General features: G+C 42.6%; 3 protein-coding genes and 1 long non-coding RNA gene across 8 annotated transcripts; 2 read left to right on the forward strand and 2 right to left on the reverse strand.

The window, feature by feature from the left end:
• Positions 1-848: 848 nt before the first annotated feature.
• LOC147061160 (uncharacterized) lies at positions 849-1,361 on the forward strand. The gene is made up of 3 exons (XR_015068612.1): positions 849-1,031; positions 1,132-1,189; positions 1,299-1,361. It is a non-coding gene; the product is annotated as an uncharacterized LOC147061160 (long non-coding RNA).
• A 320-nt stretch (positions 1,362-1,681) lies between these two features.
• LOC147061161 (SH2 domain-containing protein 4A) lies at positions 1,682-10,865 on the forward strand. 4 transcript variants are annotated; one of them, XM_085906601.1, is made up of 7 exons: positions 2,615-2,755; positions 2,880-3,308; positions 4,879-4,996; positions 5,543-5,657; positions 5,748-5,970; positions 6,590-6,657; positions 7,172-7,314. In XM_085906601.1, exons 2-6 carry the CDS (start codon positions 3,134-3,136, stop codon positions 6,613-6,615), a joined length of 657 nt encoding a protein of 218 aa, XP_085762727.1. In that variant the 5' UTR covers positions 2,615-2,755; positions 2,880-3,133; the 3' UTR covers positions 6,616-6,657; positions 7,172-7,314. The 4 variants fall into 4 exon arrangements, with proteins under 4 accessions (XP_085762725.1, XP_085762727.1, XP_085762724.1 ...); XM_085906599.1 differs by lacking the exons at positions 2,615-2,755; positions 6,590-6,657 and adding an exon at positions 1,682-1,799 and having other exon boundaries at positions 7,172-10,865; XM_085906598.1 differs by lacking the exon at positions 6,590-6,657 and having other exon boundaries at positions 7,172-10,865.
• Positions 10,866-15,228: 4,363 nt separating this feature from the next.
• Positions 15,229-18,101, reverse strand: LOC147061162 (uncharacterized). 2 transcript variants are annotated; one of them, XM_085906535.1, is made up of 2 exons: positions 17,726-18,101; positions 15,229-16,893 (listed from the first exon to the last, which is right to left on the reverse strand). In XM_085906535.1, the coding sequence occupies exon 2, from the start codon at positions 16,702-16,704 to the stop codon at positions 15,811-15,813; it is 894 nt and encodes a 297-aa protein (XP_085762661.1). In that variant the 5' UTR covers positions 16,705-16,893; positions 17,726-18,101; the 3' UTR covers positions 15,229-15,810. The 2 variants fall into 2 exon arrangements, with proteins under 2 accessions (XP_085762661.1, XP_085762662.1); XM_085906536.1 differs by lacking the exon at positions 17,726-18,101 and adding an exon at positions 17,592-17,718.
• A 1,377-nt stretch (positions 18,102-19,478) lies between these two features.
• LOC147061163 (CDGSH iron-sulfur domain-containing protein 1) lies at positions 19,479-22,307 on the reverse strand. The gene is made up of 3 exons (XM_085906427.1): positions 22,122-22,307; positions 20,540-20,742; positions 19,479-20,130 (listed from the first exon to the last, which is right to left on the reverse strand). Exons 1-3 carry the CDS (start codon positions 22,168-22,170, stop codon positions 20,041-20,043), a joined length of 342 nt encoding a protein of 113 aa, XP_085762553.1. The 5' UTR covers positions 22,171-22,307; the 3' UTR covers positions 19,479-20,040.
• Positions 22,308-23,053: the final 746 nt, after the last annotated feature.

The following is a 23,053-nucleotide window of genomic DNA, read 5'->3' on the forward strand; positions in this document are numbered from 1 at the left end:
TTGATGGACTATGCTATTTATTTAAGAATTATTAAAAACAACAAGAATAAGACAACAACTAAGCATTATTATTTATTATTTATTATTTATTATTTATTATTTATTATTTATCATTTATCATTTATTATTTATTATTTATTATTTATTATTTATTATTTATTATTTATTATTTATTATTTATTAAAGGCAGTGCAGGCAAACAATTAAACATATAGCAAACAATCATAGCTGTGATGTAATAACGAGAAATTCTGTACAATTAAACGCGTGAGGGAATGATGCACTGACTAACATTTTTTAAACTGTTTCAGTTACTTGTTCTATTGTTGTTTTTCAAAGTAAAAGCCTAGCAGATTGTGAATGTCTTATTTTGAATAAATACAAAAAACAATCAGTCAGCTTTCATCAAGGACAACAGAAATCAGAAAATAATTCTTGTTGAGGGGCTGATATCAGATAATTTGGACTCTTTCAAGTTATACAATGAAACTAGTTGTTAATAAAATTTAGATGATTAATCGATTATGACACTTCTATATTCTAATGTAGCTAAATAAGGGAACCAAAATGTTAGTGTGATGCAGTTCAGATGCTCTTTGTCTTTGTCTTTGTCTTTGTCTTTGTCTTTGTCTTTGCCTTTGTCTTTCTCTTTGTCTTTGTCTTTGTCTGTCTGGTGTCAAACTCAAGGCCCGGGGGCTAGATCGAGCTCACCATATCATTCGATGCAACCCAGGAAAGCAAATCAAGCATGTCAACATTCATGATGCTTGCTAGAATATGTCCCAAAATCTCAAATTGTCAGTTACACGTCTATCTGTTGTGTACTGTATATGTAATATGATGAGGTGATTAAACATTTCGATGGTTTTACAATCCTAATGGCCCCCTGAGGGAACCTAACTACAGTGTGGCCCGTGACCAAAATGTGTTTGACACCCCTGTTCCAGTGCTCCTGGTTGTCATGGTAACAAAATCCATACTCACCATTGGCCCAACAGTACCGGACGGATTTTGGAAAGATAAGAGATGGGGTATGTAAAGTGGCCGAAAATTGTTGCTCCTTGGAGACAGAACCAAACTAAACATCTATGGAACAGACGGATTCTTGAACTGAACTTGTGTTTCTAATAGAGTGCCGCACGAGTGGAACTGACCAAAATGACATTTTTACATATTGTGGCATTGTGAGGTGAGTGCTGGCTTAATAAATGTGCCCGCAACCTGTCATCAGCTTAGCTTAAATGTGCGCATTCCTTCCTGCACATGTGGTGTTTTGATTACTGCTTTTCCACACAAAGCCTTGCGGGGACTTCCTGCAGGAAGAAAACAACGGAAGGAGACTGAAGATCAACAACAGAATTGCTGGTAAACAGATAAAATCATGAGGAAAAAAAACGAGTTCCTGTTTGTGGTATCCACATTAGATAACCATATAAAAGAGTTTATTCTGTATTTTTTTTTTTTTTATAATACAGAGTGTAGCAGATTAATATTTAAGAAACCTTTGTAATGATACTGAGCTGTTGTGGAAAAGACATCTTTTTATTTGCATGACTATGATTCATTTGATGGAGGTGATTAGGAAAGAGGAGGGAAAGGATGAATGTTTTACTATGGGTCCGTCCCACTCATGTTGAGTACAAATGCAGCAGAGAGCTGCGACCGCATTCCACACCGCTCTGACGACTGACCTCACACACAGAGTGCTCCATGCGCCCACGTCACACACTCATCATACCACTCTAGACGTAGCTCAGACCAGTAGAAAGGGGGGGATGCTGGCGGCTGGCAGCCACTGAGTAAGTCCACTCTCATTCTCTCTCTGCCCTTCCTTCCGTCTTTGTTACCGTTGCCATTCTACAGCCCGTCTCAGTTCATTTATCTCCCACTGTGAAAACAGCCGCTGTGTTCTCACATGGGGGGACTTTTAAAACTCTTCTTTCAGTATGCTTTGCACACCTTGCTCCTCTTTCGCTCTCTCTCTCACTTTCTTTTCTCTGCATGTGAGCCGAGGCACAAAGTCTGAGCCTATTTGCATGTTGGAACGCTGCCAGAGGGGCAAGCTTTGTCGTTACATGGGAACAACAGAGTTAGGCTTGTGCATGTTGATCCTCTAATTTGGGGTTCCTTTGCAACTATGTTGACTGTGCATTCTTAATTATAGCAGCAGGTAGATACATTTGTAGATACAGTATCTTCAATGCATGACATCAGACACGCTCCTTCAATAAATAATAATGACTTTTTATTCCTTGGCTTTCAACCTTTCACGAGGCGCTGGTTTTTGGTTTCATCATCCAGTCTGTGTATTTAAACAATTTTTCTGTGTTACATCTTTTATACTATAAGATATCAAACTATCAATATTGTCTCTGAACATGTTAGCATTAACTTTTGAGCAGTAAGCGAATATACGAATTGGCATCAGCTTACTCGCCCGGGGCATGAAATCATTATCTTTCTATTTCATGACGTTAAAGTGGATGCCTGCTGAAAGCTTAGGCTTAATACTTCAAACCGAATCTGGCTCACACGTGGCCACACCTGAAGCTCAATTGTTTCAAAACTTTTAACTCCTTCCGCGTGCTATTGGCTGAGCCTTATCAGAGAGCGCAAACACTATTGGTCACTCTTTTTGAATTTGTCTTTACACACAATTTGAAGGAGGAGGAGGAAGAAGGTTGTTTTTTCCCGAACGTGCTTTTTGAAAACTTCCCACGTTAATAACTAACTGGGCTGTGAGTCATGTGGGTTGGTAAGCTATTAAAATTAAAAACTGTTTGTATTCATGAGTGTATACCTGAGTCAGAATTCAGATTGTTTGCCTCACAGTATTTGAAAGCATATTTATTGAAATCGTCTTTCTTTTCAAATCACAGCACCAGCCTTCAATATACAGTTGATCCAGACATACTGCAGTCATCTCAAGGGTGTTCAACATTTTCCCACAGAAGGAAGACTAGCCAAAGGCTAGCAGAGCTTTACCTGATCCTTGACTCATTCACAGAGCAGGAAACTTGAACCTCCACACAAAAAAAGGGAGCCATCATAAGCCACCACTGAAACAAGAACCTCTGGACAGAGCGTCTGCGACACTGACGGCTGTTTGCGGTGCTCGAAGAAGAGTGTCAGGATGCTGGCTAAAATCCTGGAGGAGATGTGGGTAGAGCCTGAGGTGCTGGAGGCCCTGAGCGAAGAGCAGAAGAGGATTCTCTTTCTCAAGATGAGAGAGGAACAGGTACGCCGTTGGAAGGAGAGGGAGGACAGAGATGAAGAAAGTAGCAACAGGAACAGCAGACCAAAGAAAGGTAACTTGAGTGCTTGAGTCAACAGGTTATTTGATGTTACTTAAGAAGTTCCTTCAATTTTTTATTGGCTACTTATGCACATGATTTCATTCATCAACTTGAACACACATGAGCATTGAAAAACACACTCACATGTGTGGAGTAACACCGTGTCAATTTACCAATCTGATTAAGTCGACACACAAATAAATGAAGTCAGGCCTTTTGGGCTCAGACACCATCTCTAATAAACCTTTATTTAGTTGTGCCCTATGGGAGCTAGAGCTTCACCTGACTCCACCGGTCCAGCTATGTGTGACTCTATCAGCATGAGTCCAATCGGTTTACTGGCTTGCAGCTGACTAAGATTGACTAACCCCTGTGGTTTTTCAGCCACATATTGAATGACAGTCTTTGTTTAGCCAATCTCTGCTATGTCACCTGAGAGGCAACCAAGTCTGTTTGTGTCACACAACACGAACCGTTTGTTGCTTGTGTTGTGCTTGGCGAATACCAAACACATAAATACATTAATTTTGTAGTTTCTAGATGTATAGTATGTAGAGAAAGAAAAAGATTGAGTTAAAGCTAGATATATCTTATATTTAAGGTGTATTTAATAATAATAATATAATAATAATAATAATATTTAAGATTACCTCTCTTGTCACATGGGCAATTAATTATATCTAATACTAAATTTGTGCTTCACACACCATGAGTGGTTGTACCAACTCTTACATGGACTTGCGTGATAGTAAATAAATGTCCTTGATTAATGTACAAAGAACAGTGTGACCTTTATTTTTCACACTTATTTATACTGAAGGTGACCATTTCAATTAATCGAACCTGCTTTTAAAAAAACACGTAATACTTTGTATTCTCATGCTGAAAAATAATGCTCTTCCCCTATTTTTTTAGATAATGAGTTTCGAAAAAGGTTTGAAATTCAAAGATTTCAAAATTTGAAAATGCTAAAGTAAAATTGATGTCAAATGGCTATCTTCTGGCTGAAAATGGCACACGCAGTAGATAGCATAATTGTGTTATATTTATTTATATTATGAACATTTTGAAAATGAACCATATTATTGATCATTTTGAAGAAACGCATACTACTCTAAAAGCTCACGATGACTTCTAAAATAATCCTTCTTATCAACTTGAAAGTCAGAACACTGGATATATCTGAGCTAACAAATGCAAAAAAACAAATGCTATCAAAATTCTATTGCTCTCAACACTCATCTCACAGTTATTTGAAGTTACAACCATTTTTAGTTTGTATAGAATAATCAAATGCACTTTTATTTAAAAGTAAAACAGGGCATGAATAGTTTTGGTCTTAACCTGCAGATGTGTTTTATCAGAGCAACAATACTGCATCCATACATTTATTTCAGAGGACTCTTAACAAAGATGAAGGGGGTTAATCTGAACAATAAGCAAGCAAGGACAGATCGTTAGAGTAATAAACTTGTAGCACAGCACCATCTTCTGGCTATAAGCCTTCATAACAATCAGTGAGGCGACATGTCGAAATTGATTTTCTCTTTCTTTTTTTCTTTTCTTTTTTTGCCGTTTGCAGCCACCAGCAAGCACGTGAGTTGGCTCCTTGGTCGTGATGGGGATGTGTGCGTTCGTGTGATTGGAGAAGTGGATGAGTTCAGGTCTTCCAAACTTCTCCAGAACCTTCTGAGTAACAGGTAACAGTAATAATAATAAACATTTTATTAAATGAATATTTCTGACAATGTCTCAAGAAAACTTAAACATTAGTGCAAATTACTTATAAATAGTATTTGAGAATTCATCCCTCATATTTTGGGACAATGCTGAAAAAAGGCGTTTTGCTACAATGGTATTTGGTGTAACAGTACACAAATTTACTGTTGTCTAAAAATAACTTAACACACAGACATGAATGTCGCTAACAAGATAAATGAGGAGACCTCCATGACGACATCACTGAGTGATTCACTTTTGTGAGATACTGAAAGAACTTCTGCTTGCTGTCATTTTGGCTCTTGATCCTCAGTCAGCACATGACAACATGCCAAATAGATTTCTGACCCCCCTACAACCCGGCACGTGACCTCATGACATTGAATTGTTTTTGATAAAATGAGAACAGGAGCTCGCTGTCCCCTCGTTCTTTTTTGGATCATTCAAGTTCTTTGCTGATTGAGAAATTGGGAGAGTGATTCAAAGGCTGGTGTGAGTGTCTGCTGACTGTTCCGATTGTCCTGCAGGCTCCATCGTGATAATATGAACGGCATCCAGACAGCAGATATGCTGGCAGGAAAAATGTCCCAGCAGCTTAGATTTAAAGAAGAAAGCCAGCTCAGTCTCCCTGATGACACCGCTGTGAGTTAATGTGTTTGCGTTGGCTGTTTAAGTTAGGATAACATGATAACCGCGCACTGATTGTAACCTCATGCTCTCTTTGTGCAACAGAATGACCCGGACTCGCCAAACATCCAATCGTCTGAGGACGAAATGGATTCTAACAGCACAGATGACGACCTGGACAACCCCAGCGAAGGCAGTGACAGTGAATCAGCCAGTATTTTGGACAACCTCAGCGACTGGGTTCCTCCAAACAGGCCCCATCTTAGTAGCCATGGCAACAAACCAGCCCAGCTGTTCGACGCAGAGAGGGTCAGCCCACAGGCCAGAGGTGAGGAAACGAGACAGGGTTGATAGTGAAAGCAAATAACCAACTTTCACTTCTGTTAGTCATAAAGTACGAATTGATTAAAAGTAATGGAGAAATCCAACAAAAACGAATTGTTGTTTAATATGCCGAATGTGCAGATCATTCATATCTGGTGAAATGCACCATTTTACATTGCTCTGAATTGGCATTGCAAATATAAACAACTAAAGGCTTATTCAAGTAGAGTATACAGTACTATACGTTACAGTACAGGGTTACGTAAATAAATATAGTGCGCCTTTGGCCATTTGTTTACATGGTCAACAGCGGCCTGGAGGCTGTTATGTTGTTAAAAAACAGAGACAATGGAAAACAATAAGGTTATTATTGCATCTGTTCCAGCAACGTGTACATTTATTACAATGCTACTGTATGCAGCGTAGTCTCATTACTCACCAACACAGCCTAACTTTTCCCACTTAAGGGGAAAGGACGGTGTTTAAAGGGGAAATCAAGCCAAATGTTTTCTTTACAATCATATGTTTGATGTGCCCCTACTAGTTTCAACATGGTATTCTGATTAATATTGTGTTTTTAAAATATGACTTACTCAGCAAAATTTCGTCGTTATCAATCTCAGGGGGCAGCCATTTTGCCACTTCATGATATCACAGTAGCTGAGTCTCAGGTCACAGCTTCAAGAAACTGGTGAGGCACATATACATGGCCCAATCATACTGAAAATGAAACTCACTTTTTTAATTTTATAGATAGGAGACACTCCCAACGTCTTCTCAGGCAATTAACAGCTACAAAATCTCAAATATTGGAGCGATTTTTAAAATATTTTCGGAGTATGAGTTGTTTTTGTACATTACGTCATGGTTTTTTTTTCCTCAATGAGGCAACTAGAAGAGACAACTAACTGTGTGTCGTGAATTGGAATCAAATTCAACAGGAGTGAATATTTGCAACAACAACAACAAACAAAATAAAGTTTATGATTTGATGAACATTTAAAATTAAGCTATTCTATTGAATATTTAATTTATAAATCATTTTTTCACCAACATCCAAACTTTCTTGCAATTTTACAATTATGATATTTCCTTGTTTTATGTTCCCATACCTCACCTGGATGACTGCAAGTTTAATATTCTGGCCAACAATAGCTGACATTTTGACCTTTTTGAATTCATTCCATTTACACTTTCCTTCTCAGATGGCGTAAGCATTCAAGACAGTAAGTCGGAATATGGAGGCAGAGTGGCCCAGCTCAGGAAAGCCTTTGGTTCTGATCCTTCTCACAACTTCAGCAAGCCTCCTTTACCTGCCAAACCTGCTCATCTACTGACCAGAGGCACGTCATTGATCCATTAACTTGCCGGCTTTGAGACAATGCTGTGACCCCAAAGAGACTGATGGACTAAATCGTGTTACGAGTACTGTGAGGGAGTCACTCCAGACACAAGACATTTGTGGTCCAGGTGGTCAAGGCCATCTGAAGGCGAAACAGGACCCCGACTCGATCCCCGAAAGTGAATTGAGATGCAAAGAGACAGCTCAATCGCCATCTAGGACGGCATTAAAAAGAGATCGACAGTGGTTAAGTCTATAGATTTCTGGAATTTTCATTTCTAGTTCACTGAGATGATCAATGTAATTGTATTTTGCCACTTTATGTATGTTTTGCTTACAGAAAATGTATGTTGCGTGACACAAAAAGAAAAAAATGAGAGAACATTTTTGCATTACTTCATAATATACAGTGCAAAAACTGAACAAAACATTAGGTGTACCTTATTTAAAAGATCTCCCCAACATTTTGGCAACATTATTTAGTTAAACACCCAATTTAGGAATGCAACACTTGTCTGATTGGGTCTATCGTGAGCATTGTCAATTTCACTGAGACCTCTAATGAGGACAAAAATGGACATGAAAAATCCAGTGCACAAGTAGGATATTTCATAAATACTCAACCAACATGCCATCATAGTACAAGTGTGTTGAAACTTCACAACAGTTTCATTTGTTGTCAAGTATACTGGTGAACATAGCAAGTGGTCTAATAATGTCAAATATTTACAGACCAAACTTTACTGTGTCCCTTTAGGGGAAAATCTAGAAAACACAAAATCCACATCAAAACAAAAGTTGCATTGCCATTGAGTTATGTGGAAAAAGAGATATTGTGTTGTATTCAGTCTTGCATTCTCACGTGTTGGAAATTGTATCCACTAGTCCCATATTTACACCAAATGAGTTTATATCGTGGTGATTATTTTTTTTTTTTTACTTTATTTTATAATTTCCTGAAGTTGTGTGTGTCCAGAATGCAACTCCGTGTGTGTGTGTTGGGGGGGGGGGCATTCTGATAGGGTTAGACAAGGAGGTTGTTGATAGTGGCTCGCACAATGATTATCTATTCAGCAAGAAAACAGCCCACCAGAGATCAAACGGAAAGCACATAAAGCTGATTAGCATGTGGTTAAGACGCAGAGACAGAGGGCGAGACGCTCGGGGAGACGGAGCAAATGCGAGTTGGGTCACGGGGAAGCAACACGTCACGGCCGACTCATTAAAGCTCCTCACAGCATTCCCTCACCACCTCCACACCCTCAGCCTCAGGATTTGCCGTCCTAGTGTGTGTGTGTGTGTGCCCGCCCCATATCTCGGATCATGTGACTAGACACACGCACGCAGTGTGAAAAGGCCCACTATATTTAGCAGGGCAGTGTAGGGTTTCCCAGCCAGGCAGGCATTGTGGAGAGGGCGGTCAACTTTGCCGCACAAGAAAGTGCACATCATATCAAGTGTGAGAGGCAAAAGTGTGCAGGTGCTTCTTTTATACCTCTCTGGCCCAGAAGGAGAAATGGGGACACTTCTTGCGTTGTTACAAAGCACCTGTCAAAGATCACATGCTGTACACCTGAGACCATTTACTTCCACATTGAAGTCATTGTGGAGAAACGAGAGATCAGACTGGGGAGTTGAAGCTCACTTGGACATAGAGAGCACTTTATTTCTCACAGATGTTTAATATGCACTCATCTGCCATTACAGATAATACCAAAAATAATAAATTCATACATATAGTGGAACATCCTACAGTGGACATTTTACTTTTTGATCTATATTGACTCAGGAGGTCTTTGAGTTCTGCCACCATGCGAGTAAAGTGGGGGGGAAAGGAGAGCAACCGTTGCTGATGCACTTTCAGCCATTTAATGAGGGGTGCAAGCAGTCAAACACAAAATGAGTGCATGCCCTGGGAGAGCTACAGTAGGAGAGAACTTGTTAAAGCGAAACTCAACCCAAGATCTCAAAACTTCGCGGCTACCATCTTTGTTGGCTTGCTTGTGTTTCTACGATGTATGAAGTATTTATTCGAAAAACACTACGCTTACTCATCTACGGGGGCCACCATAATATCATTGTGTGACGTCAGTTTCAATTTACGACAAAGCCAGACAGCGTTAGTTCACATTCAGTATTGATAAGCTACACATCCGTCCGATTCGGCTTATCTAGCAAGCTAACGGCAGACGTGCTGACTCACAACAGCCGGTCCCATCAGTCGGCGGCAGTTGCGGCTAGCTGCTAGCTGCCTTGGCCAACTGTCTGCAGTGTAATAGGTGAAACTTAATCTTCACACACAAACATGCAGTTGCTACACATCCATCTTGAATAAATCGCACTTCAATCATAAAAACATAAATAATAAATAAAACGTGTGTGGCTTTTTTGGTATTGACAAACTTTATTGACCCGTCTCCTCCCAAACTATTGTAATCGTGACATGAATTTGCTCATTTTTGGTATTTGAAAATCTCATAAATTGATCAATTATTCTATTCAATTGTTATTCCAGGATAGCAAAACTAGAAACAGGTTACATGTTCAGACTCGTGGGGGCATATGGAATATATGATTGCAGTGTTTTAATTGATTTTTATGTGAAGAAATCCATATTCACCATTGTTTCAGTGTCTGGAGCGGTGTGGGCGGTGTTTCACTTGCTTGACACCTGACTCCCTCATTAAATATGAATAATTTGATAGAGAAAATGATACAATGAATCACTGAACAATGTTTTTTAAAAAAGAAAAAAGCATGTCACTACTATGTTGTTAATTTTTCATTTTTAATGATATGAATTATTTTAGAATATTAATTTTGTTGTAAAGTTGTATGAAAAATGCAAAATGTTTTGTCCTGGCTACAAAAAAAAACTGTCCCTAATTTACTTTGAAAAAGGCTTTGTTATGCATACGGTGATGAGCGGTGGCTAATACTTTGCAACCCCCAACTTCTGAACATTAAGAATAATTCCATGATTTTTATGTCTCAGTGCTATTGGAATTGGATGGAGCGGTGGCCTTTAGCACTTGCGTGCCTTTATTAGGTACAATGGCCTAGTCTAATATATTAGGATTATGGAACTAACAATTTGGAATCAATCTTCGAACTGCTCTGTAGGGATTATTACGTAATATCAGAGGAAGAACCCATTGATGATGATGATGATGATGATGATGATGATGATGATGAACTCCTGAAATGAGAGAATCAAAACTTTAACATAACTGAAAATGGAAGAGAACCCCACATCAATCATAAAAATGACTACGTTGAGAGAAAATATATTTTTAAAAATGTAATGAAAATTAACCAATATAAATAAGACTTTGCTTTTGAATTGCAGTTTTACATTCTTTTTTTTTTAACAAACCAATGAAACAGGCCTGGATGAAAATTATGGTACCCTTAATCTTTTGAAGAAACATTGCCACATTGTTTTATTTTTTTTAACTTTTGGTGAGAGTTATGCATGTCCCAGCAGGTATTTTGATCCACTCTTCTGCTCCAATTATCTCAATGTTAAAGAATCAATTTCCGTAAAAGAATCTTGGAAAATGCCCTCTGAGTACCATCATTGAATACAGCTTATTTAATTATTTTTTTGTTTTTGTTGTTTTAATGTATATGTTAAACCAACGTTCAAAAGCAATGTCTGATTTTCATTGAATATTGTTATTATCTTCATGTTTATTGTCGTATATGACTTTTCATCATTTAAAATATATTTGAATTGAGGGGGGCATGGGGGGATCCCAACAGACTTTGGGCAAGAGGAGGGTACACCCCGAACTGGTCTCAAGCCATTCACTGTTTGTTTTCTTTCTAGCCAAACATAACAATACAAGACAATACGAAAACACCGCCGTGTCTGCTCAGTACACATTTCTGTTTGTACTATAAATATCAAAAGAGATGATGACTCTCACGATTGAAAACCCATGACGAGTTAACTGGTCTGTTGTGTGTATCAAAGCAGCAGCTTTGTCCTTTCTTCCATGGAAATGAAACTAAAAAAACGTTTAGGGTTAATCACTTTAAATGAAACTCTCTCAATTTCCACAATGAATGCCATTTTTTCTACCAACATACTGAAGTACACTGAAATCATCTGAAATTTGATATGAAAACGGTCATTATAATGTAATAATAATAAGTGTTATGAGAAGATTTTAGCACATAGTCTCAACATAATGGTGAAGTAAAGATGAATATTCATGTATTGTTGATTTAATGTGTTTTCCACATTTCAGACCATTTAATGAAACTGTAATGAAAGTGGTATTTTATCACCCATTAGTAGTATATATTCATTATAAAACCAGTAAAATTCCATATAACTTCATGATTTATCACTCGGTCGAAAAGGAAACACTCTTGAGGGTGATGCAAATGGAGGAGCGAAGGCCGCTTGGAGCGGAATCCTCGGTGGTAACAATCGATTCCGCATCATGAGATGGCGTGACAAGAGGCCGTGATGAACTATCCCTGCAGGCAGGCAGGCAGACTTTATCAGCGTGCTTTGCTTAACTTCCTGGAGCCACGGTGGCTTTTTTTTCCCCTCTCTGTAACCCGCAGCAGGCTAAAGATTAACAGAATTTTGTGCACACATTATCTCCGAGAGAGAACGCCATCTGACCTTGCCTAAAATGGCAGCCAAATGTGTGAAATGGTTCTGACTGCTTAAAGGAAACCGATTCTCACATCTCTTTTTTTTTCTCACAGTTTAAAACAGCCAAAAACATGAATGTGAAATATTTGTGTCAAAATAACGGTGCACCTGACATCTGCTGTATCTTATTGGCCGTTTTGATAAGGGTGGGTGGTCTTGCCTCATGCAAGCATATGACTTGCAACAATGCCCCCATATACTTCCGGGCCAGACATAAAATAATCCAAATTGTGGAGGCGGCACGTCATACATACAATACGCTGTGTGTGTGGCGCTCTACAACTCAACACACAAAGACACATAAATATATACCACTGCGTCAATAACTTTTGAAAGCAATCAATATTTGCCCCCTGATCAGAAAATAAGCTGTATAAATAGATTTATTTCTTAATACATTTCGCTAACTGTCGTGATGACGAGCTTAGTTTGGTGATTGTTGTGTTTAACTGGGGACATTGCAGAATGTCTGTTTGTAAATTTATTGTTGGCCTTTTTGGGCGTTGACTGGAGCTTCCATAGTAAAGCCTGGAATGAAAAACTACTGTTTTTGTGAGAACTCGATTAATAACATTGTCTTTCCATCCCGCTTTGCAGCATTTTTCAACAGCGTCCAGGGCGAACATCAACGAGGGGATACGTAGGTGACGTCAAACAGAAGAGATGCACTTAAGGTTAAGAAGTGTCTGGGGAAATGTAGCTTAACTGCTCAAAAGCTATTTGATGCTGACGACAAGGACCCCATGTCCATGTAGCTGAGAAATGTGGTTCAACTAGTCACGCTGCTAATTGCAACACCGCTACGCCCAATAGTGGTCGCACCTCTGCATGATAGTAATTCAGATAGCATCCCAGCCTGGCCAATCATGACATGGGTGGGAGGTATTACTTCTTTACCAACTGTTACATAACAGTGGAGCGGACATGCAAACTTCACTGAAGCATTTTTCAAATAGTTTGGATTGAAACACTGTGCCACCTCCAAAGACCCCAACACTGGTATAGTGGACAACCAATTAAAAGGACAGTTTTCCAAAAGTCTTCTGTAAATAAAAGTTCACTAAAAATGACAACCAGCATTTTAATAGCATTTGTAATCTTTATGTTGCTCTGCTTAATATTGAGGCTGCTCAGTCTAAAAGGAGGAGAAAATGGATTCATTGTTTTTATTGATGCGTGTGACTTTCTTTGAGTGGGTTAGGGTGAAGCTGTTTTTGGATGATGGCCTGATCTAAATCCATCTTTAATAGCTTAAAAGGTTAAAGATCAAGAATCCCCTTTGACCCAGTGTCACCAAAATACAACCAGAGGGCAGATGAGGCTGAACTTTTCAAGGAAGTAGAGACACGGGTGGGGAGGGGGTATTGCAGTGGGCTGGCCCCACGAGAGGCCTTAGTGGTTAGGCCTCACAGTTCTGAGGTTCGAATCTCTATTGCGGCCTTAATCCAGCAGTGCTTGCGTGGAAAAAAAATGATGCATCTTACTTGAATTGAAGACTCAAAAATCACCCAAATGTGAGTGTGTGTTTATGTGTCCTGCGATTGACGAGCGACTAATCCCGGCTGTAGCCGGCCACTCACTCAAAGTCAGTTGGAATAAGCCTCAGAGCAGTATCGAGAATGGAGACAAGCGTAAGAGAAAATTAATGGCGTGCCGTTGTTTAAAACGCCACACAATGAATTGCAGTGGCCAGAATGGCAAAGGTCTGGCTGGCGAACGAGGGTCCGCCCAGCCTCCGTTGCAGGCTGGCAGAGTGTTCCACTGCAGTGCGAGAGGAGTTGCTGCCAACATATGTAGGCGCCACGGGGTTGCTTGATTGCACGCACGGAGCGGCGGCAACCGATGCGAGCGTCATTCATTCCGGCCGGCGCGCACTCCCGCGCCTTGCCTGGCTGTCTCAATGCATTTCTATCACCTTCATCACGCTACTCTCAGGAACTCACACTCATCTCTTCTCTTTCTTTGTTTGACCCACGTTATCTCCATCCCCTGCTGTCCGTCTCCCCGTCCTCCTCCCTGCGTGTCACTCTTTCTCTTTTTTCCCCTCCTGTGGCCTGCTTTTCATCCCTCCCAGTTCCATCCCCCCCCCCCCTTGTCCCACTCACCCCCACCTCCTCCTCCTCCCTCTCTGCCCTTCACCAAGTCTCTTTCAAGCCCCCCTACGCACCCACCCCCGTTCACCCTCCACCTTCTCTCCCTCTCCCTGGATCCGCTTTCGACCCCCACCTCTCGTCCTCCTCCCTGTCCCCTGTTCAATCCCTTTTCCTCCCCCTTTCTTTCCTGCCATCTTGCAGGCCAGTGGAGCCAGACTGCAGGCGTTCAGGGAGTCACTGGACCTGCTGGGCAGCGGGTGACACAGATTTCCGGTGTGTGTATGTGCATGCGTGCGTATGTGCGTGCGTGACAAAAAAAGGGAGGGGGGGGGGGGGGGATTAGGCTCCAAATCACTAGAAAGGCACCAATGAGGGGGAAGAGGAAAAAAAAGCCGCGGCTCCAAGAATGTTGCTCTTGTGCGAGAGCCGCAGAACGATGAGTGTGAGGACTTCAGTGGAAGATTGTGTGTTTGTCATTCAGAGCGAGTGTTGTAATTGCATGATGTTGGAGCTCGCTGCTGTTCTCCATGAGTTGGCAGTGTCCTGCGTTGGCTGGCGTGCTGCGCCTCTCTCGCTCGCTCTCTCTCTCTCTCTGCCTGACAAACACACACACACAACCCCCCACCCCCACAGATGCACGCACACACACACGGTCCCTCTGCGATCCCCCCTGACTGAAGGCGCACAGGAAGTGCAGCCGTGGCCCAATTATAGCGTGACACCTCAGGCCGACCGTTGCCATGGTTACGTCTTCCCTGAGGTCCCCTGGAGTGTGGCGCTGAGGAAGAAGGTCTTATCACATCAGCCATCGTTACGGCAACAAGCGAAAAACCCACACGGCCCAGCTTGCTCTAAGATCTCTTTCTTATGTGGAGTTGTGAATAAAAAGCACATTGCGTCACAATGTGTGCGTAGACGTGAATGGAGATTGTTTGTGATGCGTGTCAGCTTAGGTGTGCCGGCCAAGCAGCGTGTAGGTGTGCTTGTGCGAGTGTGTGTGTGTCTGTAGGGTGGTGATAAGGCTCTCTGCCACGCCATTAGGTGACTCATAATCCACACACACACACGCAAGTACACGTGCGTGCACATGTATCAGCGGAAGCACGGTGGCCAACAAACACATCCACCCAATTAAATATGAGTACAAGCGTGTAGACAAGCGCGCATGGCCAATTTCTTTTATTTCAAAAGGGCAAACAGATCTATACAGTACAAGTTGCACATGAAATAATTTAGACGACTCGCTTACTGATGATGCGGTGACAACAGAATCGAGAGTCCCCCGTTCGAAACAAAACATTTGGCTCTTTTTTTTTTTTTTCTTCTCTTCTTCTTTCTTTTAAACGGCTGCAACACAATACATCCAAACTGGAAAGGGATGTAAAAAAGACATAATGTTGTTTTCCCCCAATATTTACAGTCTATTTACAGCTTTTTTTTGTCATCGTCGATACAGTGACACCTTCTCTCCCTCTCCTCTCCAATTCACTGATTGTCAAAAGAAAGGATGGGAACGAGTGAGAACATTCTTGAACAGAGGTGCAGCCCTGCACTTAACATCATGTCCACGTCTTTGAACCAACATGGTGTCCAGTGTGTGTCTATGTGTGTGTGTGCGCGTGTGTGTGTGTCAGTGTGCGTGCGTGCCTGTGTGCACGCGTGCGTGTGTCTTTTACACTTCAGCTCTTCAACAATCATCCGAGCAGGATCCTGTGACAAACGCAGCAAACATTACTATCCGTCCAAGGCGCCGGCGCTTCTCTCCTGCGCCAGGCCCAAAGAAAAGTCGGAGCCTCTGAGGTCAAACGCGGACACTCTGCCCTCAAACCCGGGACCTCCCGGCTTCCTCTTCAGCTCCTCGCACTTCCTGTATTTACAGATCTGGTGTCCCCTCTTACGATTGCGGCAGCTGCTGCACTGTTCGCAGTTCGTCTGACGCCGACACGGAACGCACTCTCCGCAGCGCTTCCTCTTCCTCCTGCTGCCGCTGCCTCCGCCCAGAGAACCGGGAGAGTGGCCCTCGGCCACCAGGCCCTCGATGCCCTCGGCCCCCATCGCCGTGCTCCTCCAGTGGCCGCCCCCCATCTGGAAGCCAGCGAGAGGCAAGAGAGTGGGGCTGAAAGGGAACCAGGCACCCAGGTAGGGCTGGATGTCTGTCCTGCACCCGGGCGAGTCCTCTTCCTCCTCGTCGGGCCCGGATGCTCCTCCCTCGCCGTCCCCCTTGCCTCCCTTCACCTCCGCCGCCTCCCTTTTAGCGGGCTGGCTGCTCTGCCCGCCCGAGCCGGCCTGTTCGGCGGCGGTAGGGGTCAGCGCCAGCAGCCCGGCGCGCATCAGCAACTCTGCGGCGTGGGCCAGGTGGAGCCCGCTGGGCGACTCCCACATATCGGGCCAGGAGGGGGCCCGGCGTGGTTTGGTGGGGCCGGGCGGGGCCGCCTGCTGCTGGGCCGGCGAGGCTTGCATCAGGCCTTTGACGTCCATGCCTTGGGAAGGGCTGGCGATGTAATGGGACAGGCCGTACGGGTGGCTGGAGCGCTTGAGGCTGGGTCTCAGAGGCTCGTTGGGGATTTTAGCGCTGCTGTTGGCTTGATCTGGCGAGGAAGGGCCAGCAATGTCTACTGCTGTGGACATAGCCGTGAATGTGGGCGGCGGTTTGTGTCCTTGTGTGTGCGCCGTAGGGGGGGAGGAGAGGAGAGTTGAGGTGAGGGAGAGAGGGACTGACGCCGGCGCGCGGGCTTGACAACTGTCCTGTTCCTTCAGCCAAAATGGCAAGCCTTGGCCTGTGTCCCTATTCCCATTCTCTGCAGCAGCCGTGGAGTCCTGGGGAGCAACACATGAACAGAGCGAAGGGAGGAGGGTTAAGAATAGAAATGTTGGGGGGGAGAAAAGAAAAAACGCAGAGTAAACACAGCAGGCTAACATAGCTCAAGCCTCTCTTAGAATGTGACAAATGCATAACAACAACAACATCATCATCATCATAATGTCGAGTGTTTGAAAATAAAGCTCCCCAAAGAGAAGCTAACCGGCCCCCTATGAGCATGAGCGCATGTGTTGCCGCTGATTTCCGCATACAAGGAGGTTAGTATCCCTTTAAGAATTTCACGGTATATCAATGCAATCAATAACAGAGCGACAACAATATGCAAAGATATGCGCATATGCGCAGGTCAAATGTGGAGCGCGCTTTTCAAATACATTTTGACGACTGCTCTTATAAGTGCCAGCCATGCTTATGTGGCTTTCCGGAGCAACACGAAATACAGAAGCGTCCAAAAACAAGGCTGTCTTTTGTCTACTATCGACGACGAGCAGCGGCGAGGTGCGCAACGATGCGGTGGCAGCGGATAGAGGAGGAAAAAAAAAAACAAGCAGACTATATTCCGTGGACACGTTTATGGGCAAATACGGTTTAATCCAGCGATGGATACTATGTAGCGGTTAACCGAGAGCACGGTGGGTTGTTTTACGCGTAGAATGGCGAGGCTTGTCGCTGTTTTCCACCGAGTTGAGGTTACCTAAGAAGACGACGCTCGGCCGACGCCACGGCGCGCTGACCACAGTCCGAGTGGTCGCTGCGACACGCACGGAAGGCGACAGCACAAAGCAGCACCAAGCAACCAGGAAGTGGCGTGGAAACCTCTCGTCTTACCTTCTAAAACGCTCGTTCGAACACCGCTGTCAAAAAAAAAAAAGCCTTCGATGAAGTCATGAACTAATGGCGTTTGTGCTGGTTGTAGCGTACACAGACGGCCGAGCTGCCGATTCCTCCTCCACCTCTCCGTCCCGGAGGGTCTGCAAACACTCGGCACGGAATTTGGGGGCGTCGCTCAAAATGCGAAGTGGACTCTCGGCGGTGGCGGCAGCCCGACCGACACCACCGAAGTGTGGTGGTCGTCGTGGTCACGACGTGCCGCGGAAATGCATAGAAATGTTACAACATGCGGACGGAAGTCAGCAATTGAACACACACACGCACACGTGGAAAAAGAGCTGACATGAAACATCCACAAGCCCGCAAGGTGTCATTAAACTTCTATTATCCCTATAAGTATATGACCTCTATTTATAAAATAAATATATATACTTGTACTTAGACAGCTGTTGTGAAAAAACGTCTTCATGTAACTTATGCATTTAACAAGTATCATGTTGACCTGTGGAAATGTTCTATCAATTCCAGCTATAACCTTTAGTTAATATAATATATGCATTGTTATCTTTACTGTATCCGTCGATGTCAGGGATGTATAGCGACTGGAAGAAGTTAATTGCTCTTGTGTTACATGACGGTACAATTGACAAAACATAAGTGACATTTTTGTTTGCCCGTGCGCGGTGATATTTTGCCAGTGTAAAAAAAAATGGTTGGAAAACACTGGATGACAAAAACTATTGACATTGCTATGCTGCCTATCTATATATACACTGTCATTGTTATTGTTAAATTTGAAACATAAAGACCAGATATACACACGCACACACACACACACACACACGCTCATTAGTATGGTTCAATTTTTTATTTCTTATTTCTTAAAATTGTGGTATTTTAGTCAAACTTAACTTATTGGGTTTATGTGACTGCTGTATACCAAATGACTATTTTGGATCATTCTATCATTTTAATTATTGATATGTATTCAGAGATAGATTCAAGTGCTTTAAATAGTGACAATGTATTTTGGATCATTGTATTATTGAAATTATTGATATGTATTCAGAGATAGATTAAACCAAGAATAGTGTCCGCACAGATGCTCGCAAGAGTTTTGTGTTCTATGAAGTTGAATAAGGTGACTTATTTGCTGTTTTATTTGAACTCTTACTCCTGATGCATGCTTTCCCCTCGTGCAATGCCAACCCAAACAAATGACAAACACTTCAAAACTTAATATTGAGGCAACGTATGCTGCCGGTCAGATTGCCCTATGACAAAGAAACATGGTCAGACGAGAACCGTTTTTCGCAGGTGACTCCTCACGAGACGCGGAGTCCACTCCACCTCTTGCGAGAGTCCTGCTTGCATCTGGCACGCAGCCACATAAGCCTGGTCACGCGCCCGTGCGTGTGTGCGTGCGCGCGTGTCACTATAGCAGCAGGGGCCCCCACCAACACTCGTGAACACGCTCTGGACACGACTGCTCGTGTAAACACAGCGTCTTCTAGTGGTGACCACACATACTGACGCGTCTTAAAATGGCCACTGGTGCTGGAGGTGGACACTGCAGAATGCAGCCCCGCCACTCTTTTCATCTAGCGCGCGCGCCCGCGCAGACACACCAGGGTGGCTTAGGTCAGTGTTTGATGCAGTGATTTAATGAATAAATATACCTTGGGTACTTTGATAGCACGGGCTCCCTAAATTAAAAAAAAAAAATAATTAAAATAATGAGGTGTACGTATCCAGGTCCCACAAAAAAAAAAAACTTTATTCATGATACAGAAGAACATACCCTGAAATTAAAAACACAGGAGACAGTAGAAAAACTCATGCAAAAGTAGCGGTTGGTAAGGGGTCAAAAGTAGCTACCTTTGAGTACATAAATGGATTCCCAGAGTGATTATGGCTGATTGACGTTTATTAGAATCAAACAGGATGATTTTAAGACCAACATCGAGCTCTTGGCTTAAAACGAGCAACATTTATCTTTGTAGTGTGTCTTGGAACAGTATTCATTTAAGGCCATGAGTTCCCTTATATGAGGACATAGGGAATTTCGACACAAACCCTTCCAAAGCTTTTAGCTCTAGCACATCAGCTCTGACCATTCATCATCTCTCTGTAAATGTTTCATTTCATAGTAATACTTTCATTTTAGTTATTGCGGTAGTAGATTCTAATGAGGCCTGTGTGATTTGTTGCAACAACATAATACAAGTGAATTGTCCTTGCGACGCCGTTACGCCACATAGACAAACAGGGAGACATGAAGGAAGAAAGCGCCACAATTGGGTTTCCTTGACTCAAACGTCCCTCTTCTTGATGATGAGAGGGCCCACATTGTCACCGGTTTCCTCATTATGTTTGCTGTGGGCGCCGTCACAGTAAGGGAACTGCAAGAGAAGAGGAAAACCAGCTCATACGTCGTCAATCAATGCAATTTTGCTTTCAGTTCGGAATATTAAGTGGTTAACTCATTTTAACACTTGTGTGGTCGTTACAGGGGAGTCCACTAAACTGAAAACTTTGCTTGTGAGTGATGGATAAACTGCCTGGTGCAAACACACCTTTCCTCTCATTTGGAAAACAGCGAGAGAGCAAGTGCCAAGTTATCCTGAAAAAAAAGTGTGTTTTGATCCATTTAAATGTGTTTAAAGCATGTAGGAACCTTGTTCTTAAATCCAAAGAGTGTCTATCTTCAAACAGACAGCAACAACACGAGTAGAACAGTGGCGCTCAATGCACATTTGGAGCCGAGAGAGACTCTTTGGCATTGACTAAAAGAGTGGCTTGCAAGCAGACCTTCTTTGACCTCCAACAGCGGCAGTACACAGCTTTGGTGCCAATGTCCTCCATGTCAAAGCTGTGCACCACTTTAGGACTGTCTTTGTTGATACACATGTTCACCGGACCCTTCTTGCAACTTCGCCCACTCAGGTAACGGCTCACCAGGAAGCCTCCTACGGCCGCGACAACCGCCACGGGCACCGCGACCAGGAAATGCTCTGCAGGGACACAAAGTAACAGGAAAACATGCTGATTAGTTGTTTTTAGGCTTTAATGTGTGCGCTAGTGCTGGATTCACACTCGACACAAATGATGTGATCAAATTTGAGGCATTGTGAATGCAGGCTGTTTCATGTCTTCCAGGGATGCAAACAAAACCATAATAAGTCTGTAAGGATTTGGAACTGTTGAAATCGGAAGGTCATCGTTACAGTGGAAGTCAACCTGAACATTTTCTTGACAGAAATATGTTCTGTATGCCCCCCATAGTCTAAATATGGCATTCTGATTAATATTGTGTTTGTGGGATATGAGGTAAGCAGCAAAATTCACCCAATTTGATCCATCTCAGGGGTCGGCCATTTTGTGACTTGCAGTCGGCTGAAAATGACATCAGAGCCAATCACCGCTCAGCTTTAGAAAACCGATGAGCCGTAATTTCTTGTGACCCGAGAGACCTGGCAACGGTGATCTCATTTAAAGTCAGCATTAAGTGGAGAAACAGCTGCCCCCCTGACATGGATAATAACAGGTGGATTTTGCTTGTTTCATTCGTATTACACCAACAAAACATGATTCAGAAAACTGTGTTTCGAATAGTGTTGCTTCACAGAATATAGTATGCAGAAAATGAGGGGGTTGATTTACCTTTTAAAGTACATATAATGTACATATAATATAATGTAAACCAGAGGTTGGAGACACTTTTTGTGCACCCCTATCACTATTGCATCTGTGTAACACAGGTAGAAACACCTGTTAAACTTCAGGCCACCATAACATAGATCCTAAATGTATAGCAAATGGGATCATTTCTCCGATGACAAAGGCATCATTTTGAGAAAAATACGCAAAACTTTTCAAACTGACAAATGGGAGTGTCGACATTGCCACAAAGGTATCGTGTCTGTAGACATTTTAAAAGGAATTTGTGGAGAGGCTTTTTTACGAGTCAGTGAGTGATAAAACGCCTGCAGGGTAACGGGACCGCGCCGCCTGACAGGCTTAACAGGTCCCGTGATCAGCATTTTCACTCGAGAGGCACCAAGGCCAAGACATACAGAGAAAGTTGGATCACCTTCAAAATACCCACTGCTTGGATATACAGCTCTTTGGCCATTTAACCGAGGCTACATAGCTGTTAGCCAAGGATAAAAACATTTGTGTTTGTAGTGCTTTTCACGAAGTAGTTGTCAATCATTTTAGGGGCCGATTATACTTCCGGTTGTGGTGTACAAATAAACCTAAGAGACACTTAAGATGCCACAAAATGACCAAACGTCAGGTGGCCGAGATGATAGATTGTTTTTTTATTATTATTTTCAAGTTACAACGAAGCCAGTCGTAGCATGCTACGCATTATAGTTGATCACTTTACCTTTGGACAACCTCATTCCCGAGCTGGCCGACAAATGTGCGGTGGCCATGTTTTCTCGACGCTGCGTTATTTGGCGTCACCGGCAAGGTCAATTGAATCGCGGCTGAGCGATTAGTGAACGGTCCTCTTTCTGCTAGCGTTGGTCTCGTCTTGCGTACGTCACCCCACAACACAGATGACGTCACAGAGAGTGTACGAAAGGCTTTAAAATATTACCTCGACGCCACTTCCGCTTTCGCTTTGTCCCTTTTTCAAAACGCTTCAGTACCCCGATTATTAGATATAAAGTTAGTTTGATGGAGCGATTTGTACCTGGCTATTCTCATCATCTCTTTGCTTAATCCAAATATTCTATAAACCATGGGAAATATTGTGCAATATTGTGCACGAGCGTGTGCCTCTTTTATGAACGTTGACAAGCAAGGAGGGTAACTGGCTTGACGGCTCAGATCTTTGATGAAAATCAACGTTTGAATTATGAAGACGTAGAATAAAAAAAATCCTTCAAATTTACATCCAATGTGTTTTGTTACGTTTTTTTCCCTCTACCGTGTCACCTTCTGCACATTGGTGTGTCAGTTAGGGGTGGAACGAAAGGGATTTGAAACGTAAATTGGGTTTTGATTAAATAATAATCACAAGTTATAACTTTTTAATAAACCTGACAAGAGCCACAAATACACTTGTCCATTCCTGCCAAATCTCTTTGGAAGAAACGCTACTTTTGACAGTTGTGAAAAAATTTACTCATTGTCAAATCATTGCCATCTTACACCACATCATACACTCTCCAACTGAGCGACAGCCACACTTTATCAAATCGCAATCCCACTGAATTGAACCGAGTTAACATGTACTATCACACCCGGTGTATCAAGATACTTATCGAATCGTCATTTAATTGAGCAATGCACTTTTTGCTACTGATTAGT

This window comes from Syngnathus leptorhynchus, chromosome 2, assembly GCF_054491065.1.
Source record: "Syngnathus leptorhynchus isolate UIUO chromosome 2, UIUO_Slep, whole genome shotgun sequence".
NCBI classification, from domain to species: Eukaryota; Metazoa; Chordata; class Actinopteri; order Syngnathiformes; family Syngnathidae; genus Syngnathus; species Syngnathus leptorhynchus.